Source organism: Apis cerana, linkage group LG2 (genome assembly GCF_029169275.1).
Source record: "Apis cerana isolate GH-2021 linkage group LG2, AcerK_1.0, whole genome shotgun sequence".
Classification (NCBI taxonomy): domain Eukaryota; kingdom Metazoa; phylum Arthropoda; class Insecta; order Hymenoptera; family Apidae; genus Apis; species Apis cerana.
Genome location: NC_083853.1, coordinates 14,531,902 through 14,550,373, shown reverse-complemented (window position 1 = coordinate 14,550,373; position 18,472 = coordinate 14,531,902). Strand labels below are relative to the sequence as shown.

At 44.4% G+C, this 18,472-nt stretch overlaps 1 protein-coding gene and 1 long non-coding RNA gene across 3 annotated transcripts in view; one reads left to right on the top strand and one right to left on the bottom strand.

Moving 5' to 3' along the window:
* Positions 1 to 714: 714 nt before the first annotated feature.
* LOC114578138 (uncharacterized) lies at positions 715 to 18,226 on the bottom strand. 2 transcript variants are annotated; one of them, XR_003698799.2, is made up of 4 exons: positions 16,115 to 18,226; positions 15,764 to 16,021; positions 14,219 to 15,701; positions 715 to 1,965 (listed from the first exon to the last, which is right to left on the bottom strand). It is a non-coding gene; the product is annotated as an uncharacterized LOC114578138 (long non-coding RNA). The 2 variants fall into 2 exon arrangements; XR_009828786.1 differs by having other exon boundaries at positions 14,219 to 14,620; positions 15,764 to 18,221.
* Positions 6,464 to 18,472, top strand: part of LOC108002701 (microtubule-associated protein futsch) — a 28,959-nt gene continuing 16,950 nt past the window's right edge. Inside the window, exon 1 of the mRNA XM_062070907.1 lies at positions 6,464 to 12,461. Within this exon, the coding sequence (XP_061926891.1) occupies positions 9,618 to 12,461 (2,844 nt within the window). The 5' untranslated portion in view covers positions 6,464 to 9,617. The remainder of the gene's footprint in view (positions 12,462 to 18,472) is intronic.

Sequence of the window (18,472 nt, the reverse complement as noted above, 5' to 3'; positions counted from 1 at the left end):
TAATCTAAATTATTTTACTGAATATATATAAGCACTATGTGTTTATGTGTTTGTTATGTATATTTATTAGTCTTATAAAAAATTTTCAAATTCCATCTTTTGATACTTGTTTACTTTATCTCACTTGATAAAGTTATACAAAATTTATTTTTAGAAAATTTAAAGTATAAAAAAGAATAAAAAATTATATTGTGATATAATAAAAATTTGACCTCTCTTACAAAAAAATTATCAATACAGATATTTGTCGAAGAAGATATCTTTGGACAAAGTTCATTTTAATATTTCATTTAATAATTAACATTGATACGTTATATAATTTATGTAATAATGAGTAAAAATAAACTTACTTATTCTTTAGAAAAATACAGTATGATCTTCAAATCCAACCTTGAAATTCTTTTTAAAAAAATATTATTTTAATATTTTACTTTTAAGTATATTAATTAATTATAATCTTTATGATTATAATAATATGATTATAATAAAAATTATAATTTTATAGATTTATTTTTATAAGTAAAATACAAAACATATTTGATAAATAAAATAAATAATTCTTTTTAAATTTTTGTGATTATATTTCTTTGTCACCTCATTATCATAATGATATAAAAGATATTAATGATTGGAAGATTATATTTATGAACGAATAATAATATAATAATAGATGTATTCATATTTTTACAGAATCAGGAATATTTACTATTTAAATATTAATAAAAATCAACCATAAAATGAATTTATTTATAATTAAAAAGATATTGACATAATTAAAATCTTGATATAAATTATAATATTATTAATATTATTAATATTAAAATTTTAGTTGTCACTTTCTTTTTCTAATCGTTACATATATTTTTAAAATAAATATATATAAATAAATATAAACTTAAAGTATACAATTATTTTTATATTTATGCAATAAATAGAATGATCGAAATACACTCACCATATTTTCTATGGTTGTCGACAATATTTTAGCAAAAATTATTTTCTATAGTCCGAATATTGCCGCGTATAATTTACAGAATAGAAACATATTGCGCGTGTACAAAAATTGTTATGCGCGGTTGTTATGACAACGCTACTTCGACGCCAATGGGCGCGGGAACGTCAGACGTCGCGATGTATCTGTGAGGTGCGAACCGCCGTCGGTGCAACGGCGTTTCGCCGTTACCGAATGTGTGCCAAACGTTCGTTCAATTTCGTCGGATAACAATGCGTTGTTTGAAATTGCATCCCTTCAGCCGATTAACGTCATAACATCGCGATTTGGCAATGATCGAACAACTACTGTCATCTTTCTACGAGACGTTGATCGATACATTATATAGAAACGGCGTTAGAATGGTGTAACTGAAGGTAAGTGCCGATTTAATGTTTCAAATTTTTCGAAACTTTTTATAATATTTACGACAAAATATATGTATATATGCGATATTTGTATTTGGAAGTGAAAAAAAAGATGAAACATTAATATTTTTTTATCATTTGTTACTTTTTTCTTGTAATCATTTTTTAAAACAAATTGATTCAAATGTTTAATAATTTAATCTAAAATGCAAAGAATAGAAAAAAAAAATGTATTAAGTGAAGAATATAAAATAAATTTTTTTTTTCCTTTTATTCGATAAAAGTATGGATATAAAAAGTACGACATATAAAACGTAAAATAAATTTTTACAGCCTGTTTTTTAAAAACTTCATCCAAAAGTATAAAAAAATTTTTTTCTATAGATATTTACTCGAGCGTGAACAAAAATTACTTTCCAACGATTAAAATTGAAAATTTCATATCTAGGTACCGTCGGTAACATTTTCATAGCACTAATCACGATCGTTGACAGCGATGTAATAAAGGTTGCCGTTTTACAGGGGCAGCGCACATTATCCGATTTTCTCACAAGCGTAGAGCGTTTCCTTTGACACCGTGACGTTCAATGAGATATCGATCAATCGCTGTAACGCGATTAATTATTATTTAGAAAAGGTACATAAGCTAAGGGATTAAATTTATTATTCGTATATAAAACGATAAATTTAGCGCATATACTACATCTTCGATTATATTGTACTACGAACAGCGATAGTACATTAATGCGACAATTGCCATTGATTTTTCATCGCATTTACTCCTACCTACCATTCATTACCATTCCAACCGTATGTGGATCGCGATATAGTCCGTTCTTTCATTACCGTGTTCACGTACCTTCCATTGTTTCATCAATACTCACTCTGGTAACCGTATCTGCAGCGCTAAAAAAGATGTACACGTATTGTACATCCTCGTGGATATTTTCTCGCATAAGTTCCCGTTCATCTCGATAAAATTCTATACGCAAGCGTATAGAAGCAAGAGATAGGCTTCGCGTACGATTCCACGCGATATAGAATCAACGGACGGATGTCTCGCCGAAAAATGTATCGATATCAAATATTAACAACGGTTAATTAAATTAATCCACGCTAGGTGCGCATGCTATAGTACGTGTACGTACGAGTGTATTGACCCCTATCTCCCCGTTCTCGAGCCAAGAGATCTTGGTTCGTACGTGCCTGTGGCCAGCTCTGCCGTGCTCTGCACGCGTGCATCGATAGTCACGACTATTTGTCACGTGGTTTCGTCTTACGCCGCGGACGAAATTGCATTGCCTCGTATCGGCTGTCGCGCGCTCGATCCGCGCCCGGCCATGATTCAATTCCTGCCAGAATTAATATCAAGTTCGTAATTACATTTCCATTGATATCACGGGCGACTATCCTTTCGCGAACTATTCATATCCATATCTCTCTGTCTTCGTATTTTAAGTAAGAGTAGATTATCAATATCCTGCCATACTTTTCCATTCAATCTTTTTCATCGTGTCCCCTCCTCCGCGATGTCCTTTTCACTCGATCGTCTGCGACGTTTCGAATTGGGTCTGGGCAGACCAGTTTCTCAAGTACAGAAGAAAAAGAAGAAGAGAAAGATGATTAATTTCGTCGCGTCTTGCCTATACGGGGGCGATCTTACTTGTTTAACTTTGGATTGACAACCGCTGTGCAGCAAGTCGGTTATAATTTAGTGTCATGGTCGTATACGGAGAAACGCGATCTCTCGTCTTACTTACTTACACCACGTATCGCTCCGACTCCAACACTCACCAATATTCATCGCTACGTATTTAAGAATCGTTGGCGGACACTATACCCCTATGAGCAAGCCGTACGAAACGGATGCATGACATCACCGCAAATGCATCGTCGCATCATCCCCCTACTACACGCACTACGCCCATCGAAATTCGTATAGCCCCTTATGGACCTCGTTTGCCTCGAATTTTGCGGTTTCGAGAATTCGCTTTTTCTTTTTCCTTTCCTCCCGCCCAGAATCGAGATCGGTTTCCTTTAACGTGAATCAATACGGAGGGAGGAGCAATATCGCATCCTTATTCATAACCGTGGGATTAAAAGCGATCATTTTTATGGTTCGGCATCGAAATCGCTAATAAAATTTTTCATTATAACAGCGGAAAATGGCGGTTTGAACGTCTTTCCCCCTTTCCTTCTTTTTTAATAGAATTTCGTTTCGTATCATGGATTCTCACTCTGTTTACCACATCGCTCTATTACATCGAGATTGTTTCCTCTCGAAAAAAATCTCCATCCTCGAATACCAGGGAGCTCTCCTTCCCTCGAGCAATTATTTTCCCCCTCGTGGATGGGTGTTCGAGGATAGATAATAGATGAACACTCAAGATCCGATCCATAGAATTTATTATCACGAAAGTCGCAGTTCCAGCAACGACGAGAATGGAGCGAATCACGCATTTCACGTATTGAACGGAAAGCATGCATGGTTGACTCGGTTCGCTTTTCGCGAAACACGTCGATGAGCCCTCGTCACAAACGCTTGTCACAACACGATACCAAAGCTGTCCACGTGCGCACGAGTGGAAACACATATCTGACAGAGATAGGCTTAAGATCGGATTAAGGATAGACGAGGTGGAAGTGGGGGTTTCATTGGAGAGGGGGAGGACGAGGAAAGGTTTTAATTATCCACGAGTGCATTATTTTCCGAGAGAGGGCCGATACCTAAAGATCCGGAGGGCGATAGGTACGGCGAAGGGGTCGATGCAGAGGTCAGAGTACACAGCTTCGTCTTAGAAGACGGAATTACAAAAGTTTCCCTTTTAACGTTAATTAATAAAGGGAACGCGGCGTACCGTGCTTCATTATAGCGCGATCCATTATAAAAGGAGGCAACCGAGGCCGTCTTTCAAGTTGGCCAAGCTTTCGATTCCCCCGAGAGGAGAGGAGAGGAGAGGAGAGGAGAAGGATAGCCTGATTTACGGGAGGCGGCTCACTTTTTCCTCGCGTATACTTAACCCTGTTAACCATAAAGATCGACGTATGCCCGTGAGAAACGATCGAACGCGCCCCGTAACCTGCTCGAAAACGCTTCGATCGCCACTTCGGAATTCGATCGCGGCCTTCTTCGTAAACGGATGCACGCTTCGAATTAAGAAATCGAACTCGTTTCGAATCGGTCTTTCGTTTCTGCGATTTTCAAACACGTATTTTTATATAAATCGTGCATCGATCGGTTAAGTTTCGAAGAAATCGAATTCGTTTTTACCGATCTTTTGTTTCTGCGATTTTCAATCACGTATTTTTATATAAACCGTGCATCGATCGGTTAAGTTTCGAAGAAATCGAATTCGTTTCTACCGATTCTGTCGTTTCTGCGATATTCAACCACGTATTTTTATATAAATCGTGCATCGATCGGCTAAGTTTCGAAGAAATCGAATTCGTTTCTACCGATCTTTCGTTTCTACGATATTCGATGCACGTATTTTTATATAAATCATGTATCGATCGGTTAACGATTTAATTAACAAATGAATAGAAATCAAATTCATTTCCACCGATCTTTCGTTTCTACGATATTCGATGCACGTATTTTTTATTTTTATATAAATCGTGTATCGATCGATTAAGTTTCGAAGAAATCGAATTCGTTTACACTGATTTTTCTTTTCTACGATTTTCAATCACATATCTCCGTATAAACAATGCATCGATCGGTTAAGTTTTGAAGAAATCGAATTCGTTTCCATTGATTTTTCGTTTCTGCGATTTTCAATCATGTATTTTTATATAAATCGTACATCGATCGATTAAGTTTTAAATTTCAGAGAAATCGAATTCATTTTTATCGATCTTTCATATTTTTTCCGATTTTCAATCACGTATTCTTATATAAATCATTCATCGATTAAGTTTTGAATTTGGAAGAAATCAAATTCGTTTCTACCTATTTTTCATGTATCTCCATAAATTGCGCATCGATCGACGAGTCGATTTAATTAGCCGATGACAGTTTTGATATTAAAATAGATAGAAAAGTCAATCATCCGTGCGTGAATGAGCGAACGTTTGAGAATAATGAGTCACAGTTTGATGGAAGAATGGAGGCATTGGAGGAAGACGCAAACACATCTTCTTTCAATGGCGTTCGTTCTTATATCGAAGATCGTTGTATATAAACGGTGTATTGTGGTTGTGCGGTTCCCCCTTGAATGACGCGTTCGACTGGTTCGCCTACGGATTTCAGCGCATTCGCCAAATAGGGAGCACCAAAGTTGATTTCGCTACCCACGACACTTCTTTTTTTTTTTTTCTTCCACGGGAAATGCGGCGGGACAGGCGTGATACTTTCGCTCCATAATCCGAAATCGATCGGGATCGATCGTTCGCGGCTGTGCACAAAAATCGCGAGACGGAAAATTCCTGGGAACCGAATATATTCGCTTATTGCCGCGGGCATAAGTCATCCGATTGTTCCATTAAAACTAACTCGGATTCGTAGATCGATGCGAAATTGCTTTTTTCTTTTTTTCGTCACCCTCTCCTCCTCCTCCTCCTCCTCCTCCTCGGTGCGTCCTCGTCGTGTGTATTAAATATGCATCGAGGCGGAAAGTCGAAGGCTTTAAAGACCGAGCTAAAGAAAGAACTATTTGCTACCTATATCGGCCGTATTTATTAACGCTACCTACGCCACGATTCGTAGGCGACAACGTCGATAATTTGGCGAGTTCTCTAACGTGTCTCTCATCTCCGAAGGGCGCACAGGAATCTCGATCCGGACGAGGAATCGAGAGCCGTCCGCGTTCATATAATCCTTTACACGTATCTGGCTAACGTCGCATTTCCTGTTGCATCACCGTCTCTCATTTTTCATCAGCGACCAAGGACGCGCAGATTCTTGCTTACTTTGCGCGATTTAAACGACAAATCAGGCAATGACGTTACCTTGGAGAAAAATGCCTCATCGATATATTAACATTGCCACGAGATGTACATACACGTACACATATACATAAACATACATAAATACAAACATATATATATATATATATATATATACACGCGGAAATGATCGGTTATGCAACGATGTTACGTGTCGCGTTGGAAGAAGAATCGGAATTCTAATAGTAGTGGCGGGGAGGGGAGAGGTGGACACGTCGAAAGGATAGGAAATTCGGGGCGGAGAGGAAACGAGGGATCGACACCGGCGATAAGTCTCCCGTAAGGGGGCAGGCCAATTCCGAGCACGATAAATCTCACCGGTTTACCGATCTCCAACGATAATTCCTTCAACTCGTGTCAGCTCGTTAACGAGAAACGTGGCGACGCCGCGATCGGCCGCCCTACTACGTGGCCCGTGCGCGGCCACGCAGCGCACGCGAGAATAATGGCGATCGGTCGGAACCAAATCCGACACCTCGAGGGGAACGATACGAGTCGCGGGCTCGTCGCGGCTCTCTGCGCTCTGCGTCATCGCCCGGTTTACACCGAGAAACATCGCGACCGGTTCTTTCGACTCGCCCCCTCTCCCTCTCAATCTCCCTCTCTCTCTTTCCCTCTCTCTTTCTCCAGACGCATTCATTTCGTATTCGCTCGCCACCAATCTTATTTCTAACGTAAGCCAGACGAAAACATCGCGTCGGGTTAATCGACGTAATTGCTCCTTCCTCGGAGTAATTTCGAAAGCGCGAGTCTCGCTCGTTCGGAATAGAGATTAAGAGCGCGTTATCGAGGAAGGTAGGAAATATCGAGGAACGTTCGTCCGTTCGTTAATTATAATAAGTCGTAGATATGTAATTAAATTTCGCTTAGGGAGGAGGAAATGTCGTTAAGTGTCGAGACGATCGTTTTGAAAATTGTTTTGAAATCGTCGAGGAAAATATTAATAGCATTCTGGAAAATATGCCACTCCCTAAGAATGTATATATATATATATACGCATATATGCGCGTTATTATTCCTTGATTGATAACGGGCGCCTCGTCGTCTAGTTTTTTATTCCTCGTTGTTCGAGAGATTCATTCACACGGAAACGGAGGCGAGGGCGAAAATTGAGTTTACACTCGTACACGCACGCGCTACGTAACGTAACGTAATCTCTCAGGAGATGGAGAGAGGAAAATGTCGGTCACGATATCTTTCGTTCGGTGGCGAAAGATAGCCGTGCACACGGGCGAATAAAGCTCCGTTCAAAAGAGCGTTTTGTTCTCTCCGTGTACGTGTTTAGCGCGCGGTTGCCCTCCCGGTGAAAGAGAAAACCACCGTGTACGTGCCTCTACGCGCGCCTCGGCGAGGCGCGTAAAAATAGAGGCAGGGCCGTTTATTCGCCGCGGACGAAACAAAGCGGCCGTTTTAGCGGACGGGTCGCCGTAAAAATCCGAGTAAGAGATATTTAGACTCGCGCCGGTCCAAATGCCGGTATAAAATTCTACGTGACCGAAAACCGAGCGGAATGGAAACTTGCGAGTTTAGTTTAGTTTACTTTTTTTCCAAGCGAAACTCTGCGCTGCTTGCTCGCTCTCCACCATTTTTTTCTCGCCAACTGCCACTCCCGCTCGCGAAATTATTGCCGCGGAGTTATCTCTACGATCGTCTCGAGAGTAAAAAACGAGAAGACGAGAATAAGTTTACCACCACGTATACTTTGTGGTAATTCTCTCGAAATTTCTGTCATTACGTTAATTAGAATTATTCGAGTTGGTCGATCACAAGCGATATATCAAAGTACATTAAAATATCTTCTCGAGGATAACTTTGACGTTACGCTTTGTAATAATTCGAAATAAAATTCTCTCGAAATTTGTTTCTGTCATTACGTTAATTACAATTATCCGAGTCATAAGTGGTATACATTAAAATATATTAAAATATCGTCTCGAGGATAAGTTTACACTCTGTAGTGATAAAATTCTCTCGAAATTTGTTTCTGCCATTATTATTAATTATCCTCACGCGAATAATACCAAACTAATAATATTAAAGTATAGTTTCGAACAGTTTGATACGATTTCGAAATACGGAAAAGGGACGAGGGTAGAGTTTTTACTGAAAAATTCAAGAGAAACAGGTTGCACAAACGAACTTGTAGCTTCGTAAATGAATCGACGATTACAATCGCATCCGTGGCGGCAGGTGTGCGTCGAATAATGCGAGCGCGGGAAAACCGTCTCCGCGTCTAGATGCCAGTGTATTACGGTCGAGCTCCGTTCGGCTAAAATTAGCCTCGATGGGAACAGGAATTAATGCCACGATCGGGCAAAGTTTGAAGCTTAATAATTCGAGCCGTACGTGTGGATGGAACGCAACGAGACGCATTGTACTCACTTTCCACTCGCCGGAACGCGATGTACAGTGCGATGCGCGTTCGATCCGACCGCATACGCTCTAAAATCATTCTTAAAAACTGTAAATATTTTGAACGACGGAGAGAGGAAAAAAACACACCGCATCGGTCTCGCTCCTACCAGTCTATAATTCACGACCAACTGCCATATCTTCCTCGAACTATATATATATATACACACATACACATTTTCTTTTACTTTATACGGCATTTCTCACTCGTTGCATCGAAGTTGAACTCGAGGAATCGCATGCTCGCGACTGGAAAAAGCGCGAAAGGGAGTCCTCGAAGAGGACGCATCGGCGAGGAAGAGGACGAGCGTTCGGTTCGAAGAAGCGAGCGTCTGCGCGCGCGCTCGCCGCGAGAGGCGTGTGCGTGCGCGCACACGCGCGCGCTCGCAACATCCCACGCGGGCGACACACGCGAGAGAGAGGAAAAGTAGGGAGACCGGATCGAGTTCTCCAGGCAAAAGAGCCGCGGTACGTGGTGGCAATGGTAGTGACGGAGAAGAGCGGTGTGGCGTGTGGTCACTAGGGCCAGCGAGGCATCGCGGATGCCACATCGACTCGCGGTACCGAGCCGAGAGCATCGCAACCGAACCGATCCCCCGCGATTTTCAACCCGCCTCGTTCGACGAGCGCACGCAGGGAACGCCGAGAAACAGAGATCGCTGCTAGTGGCAGGAGAGCGGGAAGGAGAGCGTGTACACGCGTGCAAGAAAGCGAGGAACAGAGACGCAGAGAGGGACGAGTTCGCAAACGAGGCCGGTCGAAGGCTCAGTCCGGCTCCAACTGTCGCGACACGCACGCTGTACAACCGACGGTTGCCGATTTTTCGCGCACGAGTTATTCGCATGAGAGATCGGCGGTGAGATATCGGAGGGGAGTGGAAGTACAGGGATATCTGCGGGATGACGGTGAGGGAGAAGGGCGGCGGGAGGAGCAAGGAGGTCTCGACGACCTCCACCTCGGAGGAGACGGTCGAGGTGGTATCGTCGAGCGTGGTCGAGGAGGCGAGGCGGATAGTGGAGAGCGAGTCGAGGAGCAGCGTGTTGGAGGTGACGAGCGCTAGCCGGGAGGTTGTCACGGACTCGAAGGGCAACGTGATCGAGATCGTCGAGTCGGCGCCCTCGGCGCGACGCAGCGCGGGCAAGAGTTGTCAAGAGCTGTTGGCCAGCGAACGGGCGGTCCCGCGCGACGTCGAGTCGTCCTCGAGGACGGAGACCGTCGTGGAGAGATCGACGTCTTGCAGCAAGTCGATCGTGGAGAGGTCCTCCTCGTCGTCGAGGGTCGGCGTGAAGGTGAACGGCGCCTCGTCCAGGGAGGCGAGCAGCAGGAGCGAGAGCAGGACGTGCGAGGAGGCGACGAGGAGCGCGAGCAGAATTGGCGAAAGGGCGGACGACAAGGGGAGGGTGACGAGCACTCGAGGCCGCAGCGCGGGGACCACGCTCGAGGCGGCCTCCGCTCGAGTGAAATTCGCGGAGGACGCGGGGCGGAGGGAGGAGAGGAAAGGCGGCGAGGTCGCGACGCGGTGCAACAAGCCTGGACAGTCGGCCTGGGACGGCACGTTCGTCGTGGAGAAGCCTCCGTCCCCTTCCAAGCCGCGGGATGAAGCGAGCCGACTCGCCTCGAAAGCGTTCGACGCGGCGAGAGAGAGCTCGTCCAGCGTTGAAATCTCCAGCGCCGAATCTCGCCGCAGCTCGTCGTCGCTCGAGCAGCGTTCCACGACCGTGACCCGCGACTCCAAGATCCTCGTCGATCGTGGCCTGGAACGCGTGTCGGAGGACACGATCGACTTCGCCGGGGATCACAAGAGGACGAGCTCGAGCGCTCGTTACTCGAAGCCCGGCGAGTCCGCGTGGGACGGCACGTTCGTGATCGAGAAGACGCCAGAGCCGAGGAAGAGGAACGCGCTCGATTCCAGCGGGGTGTTCCTCGACGGGGAGAGAGCTGGGGGCCTGGAGTCCGCTCGAAGGGGCGAGGAAAGGAGCTGGGACGAAAAGAGGGGACGAGAAGAAGGGATGCGCGATTCCTCGAGGTTCGTAGCGGAGGAGCGGAGAAGAGCGGCGAGGCCCGGGCAGTCGAGCTGGAACGGAGAATTCGTGTACGAGAAGCGGCGAGGGGAGGGCGAGGATGGGAAGCCGAGGACGGTGGTGAGGAGGGGCGAGAAGCGGCACGATTCCGACGTGGACGTGCAAGACGTGACCGAGGAGCAGAACGTGTCCACGGTTTCCGAATCCTCCGTTTCCTCCTCGTACATCGTGGAATACGCGACCGCCACGGACGAGAGGAGAAAGACGGTGGAGAAGGCGAGTTCCGTGTCCGGCGCCATTTTGGAGGAAGATTCGGCCGAGGAGAAAAAGCCCGCTCGGTCCACGTGGGACGCTTACGAGAACGCGGCAACTCGAAAGGGGGAACCGACTTGCGGGAAACCGACCACCGACCACCGCCGCTCGACCATCGTGATCCGCGACGTGACGGGGGACAATTCGATAAACGAGGCGGAAATTTCCACGGCCTCCTACGTGGTCGAACACTCGTCCAGCCAACAGAGCTTCACCGACGTCAGGGACTCCAGTTTATCCTCGGTCCACGAGACGATCGTGTACGATGTCGCGCAACCGACTCGGCCGACCGACTCCTCGAGCAGGCCGGGAACGCCGGAGAGGGTTGGCAAGGCGACGAGAGACGTGGGAGTCGCGAAGCCCGGCTCCTCGGCCTGGGACGGGACCTTCGTCGCGGAGAGACAGGCTGGAGACAGCCCTGCGCCGAGGTCGAGCAAGCACCTCGTCACCGACGCCACGCTCGACGTGCGCGACGCCACCGAGCGAATCTCCAAAGTTTTCAGCAATTCCATCGTGGTGGAGCAGTCGACCGTGCACCACAGCTACTCCGATTCCTCGAACCTCGACTACTCGACCAGCTCCGTCGAGACCGTGATCGTCCGCGACGGCGTCCCAGCCGCGGTGCAAAAGTCTGTTACGATCGAGGAGGATCTCGAGAAGAAGGCGGTGGACCGGAAATCCTCGGCGAAGTCATCAGCCGAGGCGGCGAAGAGCGAGAGGCCGTCCAAACCGGGCGCCTCGACGTGGGACGGCTCGTTCGTGCCCGAGAAACAGCCGGAGAAACCCGTCCACGATCACGTTCACCCGGTTGACAAAGGGGAGGCTCCCAGGATCTCGCCTACGGATCTTGGAAGATTAAGGAAGGACGAGCAGCCGACTTACGTCACCGAAAAATCTATCACCGTGAGGGACGCCTCGAAGGAGACTTCCGAATTCGTCGCTTCGTCCACCACCCTCGTCTCGGATACCTCCGAGACCCTCGAGTCGTCCAAATATTCCATCGTTCGCGAGGAGCCTCCCCGAGAACCAGCCTCGAGATCGGCCGAAAAGGTGGACAGGTCTCTGAGACCGACCAAACCGGGCGCCTCGACTTGGGATGGCTCGTTCGTGTACGAGAAACCGCAGGATCGATCGAAGAAACCGATCGAAAAGGGCCCGTTGCAGTCCCCTACGAGAGACGCGGAGGACGGAGGAAGGCCGACCTCCCCCTCACTCGGACGCGATGCAACGAAAATTTCGATGGCGAAGCAGCGCGATGCGGCCGATAAAAAGGAGAGCACGGATATCGACGTGGCTCGATCCTCTTACGTAATCGATCAATCGTCCAGTTTCACCTCGGTGCAGGACGTTCGCGACGTGGTGGAGGAGCGTGTCATCGGCGAATTCACGAGGGACACGCGTAAGGACGTGGTGAGTAACGAGTAAGCCATTAGTTAATCTATTCGTGGTGGATTGGGGGGAGGCATAATGGCGAACGTTGTGCTCCTCGAAAGATCACCATACGACGAGCTTTTATTGAATCAACCTCTTGCGTAAAACCGCGCCGCGTTTAACGATCGCGGAGATGAAATAATGACGACGTGGGATTTGGCGAAGATTTTTTTCGTTGAGAAAGGTCTTCGAACTTTCGTTGGAAGGAGAGAGAGAAAGGAATTTTCTTATAATTTTCCCAAATTATCGAATATAAAATTGGCGTGTAAAACGATGTTTCGAAGGTAATACATAGGTGAACAGGCAAACACACCTCTCGCGGAAGAGGCTCGGTCAGAGATACTTTCACTTCCAAATCAGGCGAAGGTCATAGGTTCTCGCGCGTTTAAAAATAAAGTTGACGTAATTCGTGTCAGAAACAGTGACAATCGGTGGAATAAGGGGAACTCTCGGTGCAGGGTCGATCTATCGCGAAATATCGATAAAATTTCCGACGCTGTTCTCTTTAAGACTCGAGACGAGAATCTGTTGTTCCTTTTTGTTTCGTTTCATTCAGATATAAATGCAGAAGTATTACAAAACGCGAAAAAAAAAAGTAGTTGAATCTGCGTTGCGACTAATTATAGTATCGCGTCACGCACCGTCCTTTGCAATCGCGAACGCGTTGAATACGTTTACGTATTTACCGATAAATCCTGTTTGCGTTCCAATTATCATTAGTAATGGGTTCGAGCATGTACGTTTCTATAATCGTTCCACGAATTATCGATTTTCTCGTATCTTTTCCTAATCTATCTAATAAATGGACAATTATTTAGACATTTGTGATATCTATAGTTCGTTTCGTAATTCCGTTTGAAAAGATAAGTGTAGAATAAAATTTGTTCGTTTCGAAGATTTCGTATAAAATCTTATCGCTTTCTTATTTTTTCAAAAAATCGAGATTATAAACATATACGCGGTTCGATGATTTTCTATCTACATTTTTCTTCATCCTTTTTCACATCCAATTACCAACCGATAATTCATATTTAATCGAAAAATATCCAATTTTTTTTGACAATTTTTCAAACTTCTTTCGCCAATTGAAAGAGTCGAAACAACACCCTGTGCACGCGTAATCGGAATAGCACATCAGTTTTCTCTCATCGAGTCTAACGACAAGTCGTAAACATTTCCGTCCACGGGTTCACGAATGTTTAGCAGAAGGCGAGCGTGTAATCGTTTTCGAGCAATTCTCTCACAGAGGCGACAATTTCGACCTCTACGGCTAAGTAAACAAGCATCGACCGAATGGAAAACTCGCACACATACGACTCGTCGACTCGTGCGCTCGGTTAATAGGAGTCAACGGAATATTGAGCGGCGTGTGTCGTGTGCACATTGCAATCACCTGCAATCGACTCGAATGGGGCAAAGCGTATATGCAAAGCGATAATGATGGAGGTTGGCCAAGTTCGCGGGTGATCTCATCCCGATTTTTTCTTCGATCGAGCGTGCGAGTCACGGCGCACGATCCGTCCGTCAATCCGTCACGCTCGTAGTTGGAAACTGGTTTGACAACCTTTGACCCGATTCCAAAGCCTTCCATTGTGTTTATCTCCTCGAGCACGGAACGGCCGCTGTCGATCGGCATCGGAGAATTTTCGCAGAAAATTTTTAACACTCGTGTCTTTTGCGAGGATTGCGATTTCAATTTGCACTCGCTTCCAATGCAACACGTAACGAATAATTACCTTGAAACACGGTGACCATGTTTGGATGTGATGTCATCGGCCGGCGGTAAGCTGTGCAAACGCGGAACCAATTGAATTTCATGCCGCGATCTCCTCGGTCCCTCTTACTCGACCTCCTGTATTCCTTTGTCTGCGACACGATTCCACACGTTTTACGTATCGAGCCTTCGTTTCGACCATGTTTCTTTTCTTTCTCCCCTCCCCTCCCTCGGTTTCGGTTCGAAGCGCAACTCGCGATCGATGTACAAATACGAGTTTACCGCGAGCGTGATGAATTATCGGTACGTGTAATATCCAAACTCGTGAATGATGTCATCGTTCGAGACCAACGGAATTCCAAGAATTGCGTATTTGTTTGTCTGACCTTGCTCAGATTGATAACGACGATATTTACGACGGAATCTATGCATAGAATTTGGGAATATTTCTCGTTAACGAAGGTAAACATCGCGTCGTGTCGTACCATTTGCGCGTAAATAGTAAGCAACGATGTCACGCCAAGATATTCGATCGATTGAAATTATTACCGCGTCATTTATAATTAAAGCATGTCCTTTTTAACTTTTTGCTTCCTCTCGCGTTACGTGTATAGCGTTAAAGCGTGCGTTTTCTTTTGTACAAAATATGATTCTAATCTACTTTTTTGCACGACGAAAGTTGCGGAAAATTGAATCGATCCGAAATAAAAGATCCGAAATAAAAGGTTTGGATTGCTTGCACTTTGCTCAAGATCAGTCAGAAATTGATTTTTCTTCTTTTCCTCTCCTCACAGCGAATCGTCTTTTTTTAATCGATACTTTTTAATTTTTTTATCCCGTTTTTTCTCCGACTATAAACAAGTTATAAATAAATATATCTTATATCTACTCGACGAATATCGTATCTGAAGAGTTGAAAATTATCCCCGGAGGATTGAGTGTAGGCAAATAATATTATATTTAAAAGATATATGGAAGAAATAGTGGCAGTAGAACAGGATTTATTTGTCGTTAACATCGATTATCGAGGTCTCGATGCGGTGGCCGATGAAATACTTGGCAGCCGATTCCCTCTCCCTTCCTACGAATATCAATTTCTTCCGTGAGTTTCTAGACAGGTTCAACAGGTATGCCGAATAAAATTCAACTCCTCGGGGATCTTTTATCTTCTTTCATTTTTTTTTTATTATTTCTTTTTTTTCGATCCAATTAACGTAACAATCGAAACCGGACTCTTTGAGCGTCTTTAACGAGAACACTCGAGTTAATTGCATGCACGCTCCGCTCCGGCCGACTTAATGACGCCAATTTCGAGCCTTCTGCTTTCTTTTTCGCGGTGGAACGAGATTCGCGTTAAGCGAGCATTCGAGAGGAAACGTATTTTCGTAGAGAGGCAAGAGTTCGTTGGAACGCACGCCGAAATATTAATGGATAATTCTCTCTGAATTCTCTCGACGTTACGAAGAGACGAGAAACGTCGACGAGTATTCGACCGTTAATCTCTGCTACGTTTGAAAGAACAGCTGTCGTTAAGAAAGTTTGGATCGTCATAGATCACGCGACTCACCTCGTTGTAACTGGAAATGCACGGAAAATAACCTGGTATTGGCAACAAATGCGGTATCTCGTCGCGTGACGGCAGCGTCCTTGTCGAGAGTAACAGCAAAGAGCCCTGTTTTTCGATTATTCGTTCAAACACACGATGGTCTATGCATTTTGCTTATATCAGGCCACGCTTCGGCTCGACGTGTACGTAAACTCGCGTAATAGCGATGTTGTTTCGAGTTTACACGACGTTTGTGCTCATTCGATAACGTGTTACTATCTGAAACGTTGATTGAATAGAGTTATTGCGATATTCTAACCTAACCTAACCTAATCTCTAGATTAGATAGATTCGGATTTTAGATGCATGTACCGGATAATTCATCCAAAATAAAGATTCGAAAGTGTACAAGTGTTTTTCTATTTTCGACGAAGTGGCAATAACGAGTAATAAACTTATCCAATAACAAACGAACTACCAATCGTGCGATAGGTAGTTTTGTCGTATAATTACACTGTTATGCGATTTGTAATTCGTTGATATTTTAATAACCGGAGAATTAATTGAATTCAACTGTTAATCGAATATAAATAAATATAAAATAAAAGTTTCGTATTGTACGGGCGAATCGAACGGACTTTAATTGCACGTACGTCATCACTCTTCGCGATGGCTCGAAAGATGGTGCCACTCTCCAATATTCTCCTTATAGACATCGCGTAGAATTTCTTGCGAAGGAAAGATTGAAAATTGACACGATGAACCGACGTAGCTCCTCGCTAATATCGATATAGAAACCCGTGGCTGAATGATCACGATATAAAGGCTCCCCCTTTAACGTTATTAGCAAATGTTGCTTGCCTTGTTATCGAATTATAACGTTAAGCCGGGGAACGAACGTGCTTGCCAAGTATAATGATCAACGCTAACGAACCGAAAAGAGATATACACGTGTAGATATTTCAAAGCGACACAGCCTGCGTACGCGCGTAATTGCAAGAGAAATACGTGATTCGAGAATTTCGCTTCAAATTCGTCGAGGAAATTCCATCGGCCGATTTTCACGGATCGTATCGTTGAATCGCATAACTGTTCGAAACTCGACCAATCGTTGATTCGTTCATTTTTGAAGTGGCGGGACGTCTCTGATACGTCAGCTCGAATTGTTTTCAGCGGTATTCGGAGCGGATGGAAAGCGACAGGTATTCGCCGCGAAAACGATGCTCGGAATTAAATAATTCAACGAGTAATTTTGGCGAAGCGGGTGTGGAGCTCGAACCTCGAGGATATATGCGTGACCTCTGTTACCTTTGAATAATATTTCTACCGTCGATTTCGATCAATTCGTATTTAATAATCATCCTATCTATTGCGACATTTTCAATTTCGAGCGAAAATGAAATCACGAAACTTTCGTATCACGAGATTCGTTTGTATTTAATATTCTCCTTCGAATGGGAGGGGAAACCGGATCTTTTACACGATCCCTGTAATCTTTGAATGCCAAAAATAATTCTCTTCGTTTGATTATTCGATAATTGATATTGAAATTTTTACACTTTCACTCGCGTAAAATTCCTTTTTAACCTTTAATATTTTCGAATAGAAAATTTTACGTTTTTATAGTTATATATGTCGTATATGCGTGACCTCTGTACTTTTGAATAGCGCTTAGAATACCTTTACGATTCAACACTTGCCCACCAATTACGTATTCTTTTTCTTTCTTATGAAATAAAAATCACACTTTCACTCTGTATCATAAAATTCGTTTTCGTCATTAAAATTCTCTTTCTTTCAGATAGAAATTCAATGTTCCCTCCATAACAAGTTGTCTTGTTCGACCAACTTGTCAAGATTCATCGACAATTCCCTTTCGATTTTCTTTTGATCCACGATCAGTTTTTCCACGATCCCAAAATTCGCATGATAATTTAAAACAAAGAACTGGATTAACCGAATACCTAAATTTCGTCAACGATCTCAATGGACCTTTTTCCTCCAGATTTCTTCTCGCGAAAATCTCTCGTCTAAAACGAGATTCCAAACGTTGGGAACACGAATCCGCGAGGAATTCCTCGCGAGCTCTTGTAAGGACACGTCTCTGTAAAAGAGAAAACCGAATCCTCCAAGATGGCGGTGTTATGCGACACGATGCAAGCGTGTGCACAAACGCCATCTGCCCCGATCTCGCGTTACCCGCATTCCGTCGAGGCAAGCACCGTTTTTAATCCGGCATATTGTCGTTGGTATTCGACGTCGACGATTCCGTCCCCCGATTAATCCTCTTCGTTCTCCCTTCTTTCCTTTCCTCGCAGCGAGAAATCACTCGTTGAGTCGTCGAATCGAAGGAGAGAGAATCTTGCGGCTTCGAGAATCATCGGAACTGGAACAAAAGGTTACGGTTCCTAGCGATTCTCCAGCGTGTAAAATGGAGCGCGTGTCGAGTGTCGGACGACGCGTTTTCGACCGTGAACGCCTCGAATTCTCTACTCCTACCTAGTTGAATTTAATAGCCTCGTGGATTTCATCGTTCGCTTCTCTCCACGAATCTTCCTTATAAATAGCGCGTTGTACGTGTCGCAAACCGGTTTGTAATTAAACATTCGATTTGTCAACTGAAAGTATCAACTGTGATTAGTAAAACGATAGACGTTTTGATCAGCGAATAGGGAAGATTGCTCCTCAAGTTTCTCGTTCCCCCACAGAGATATCTATACAAAATAAACG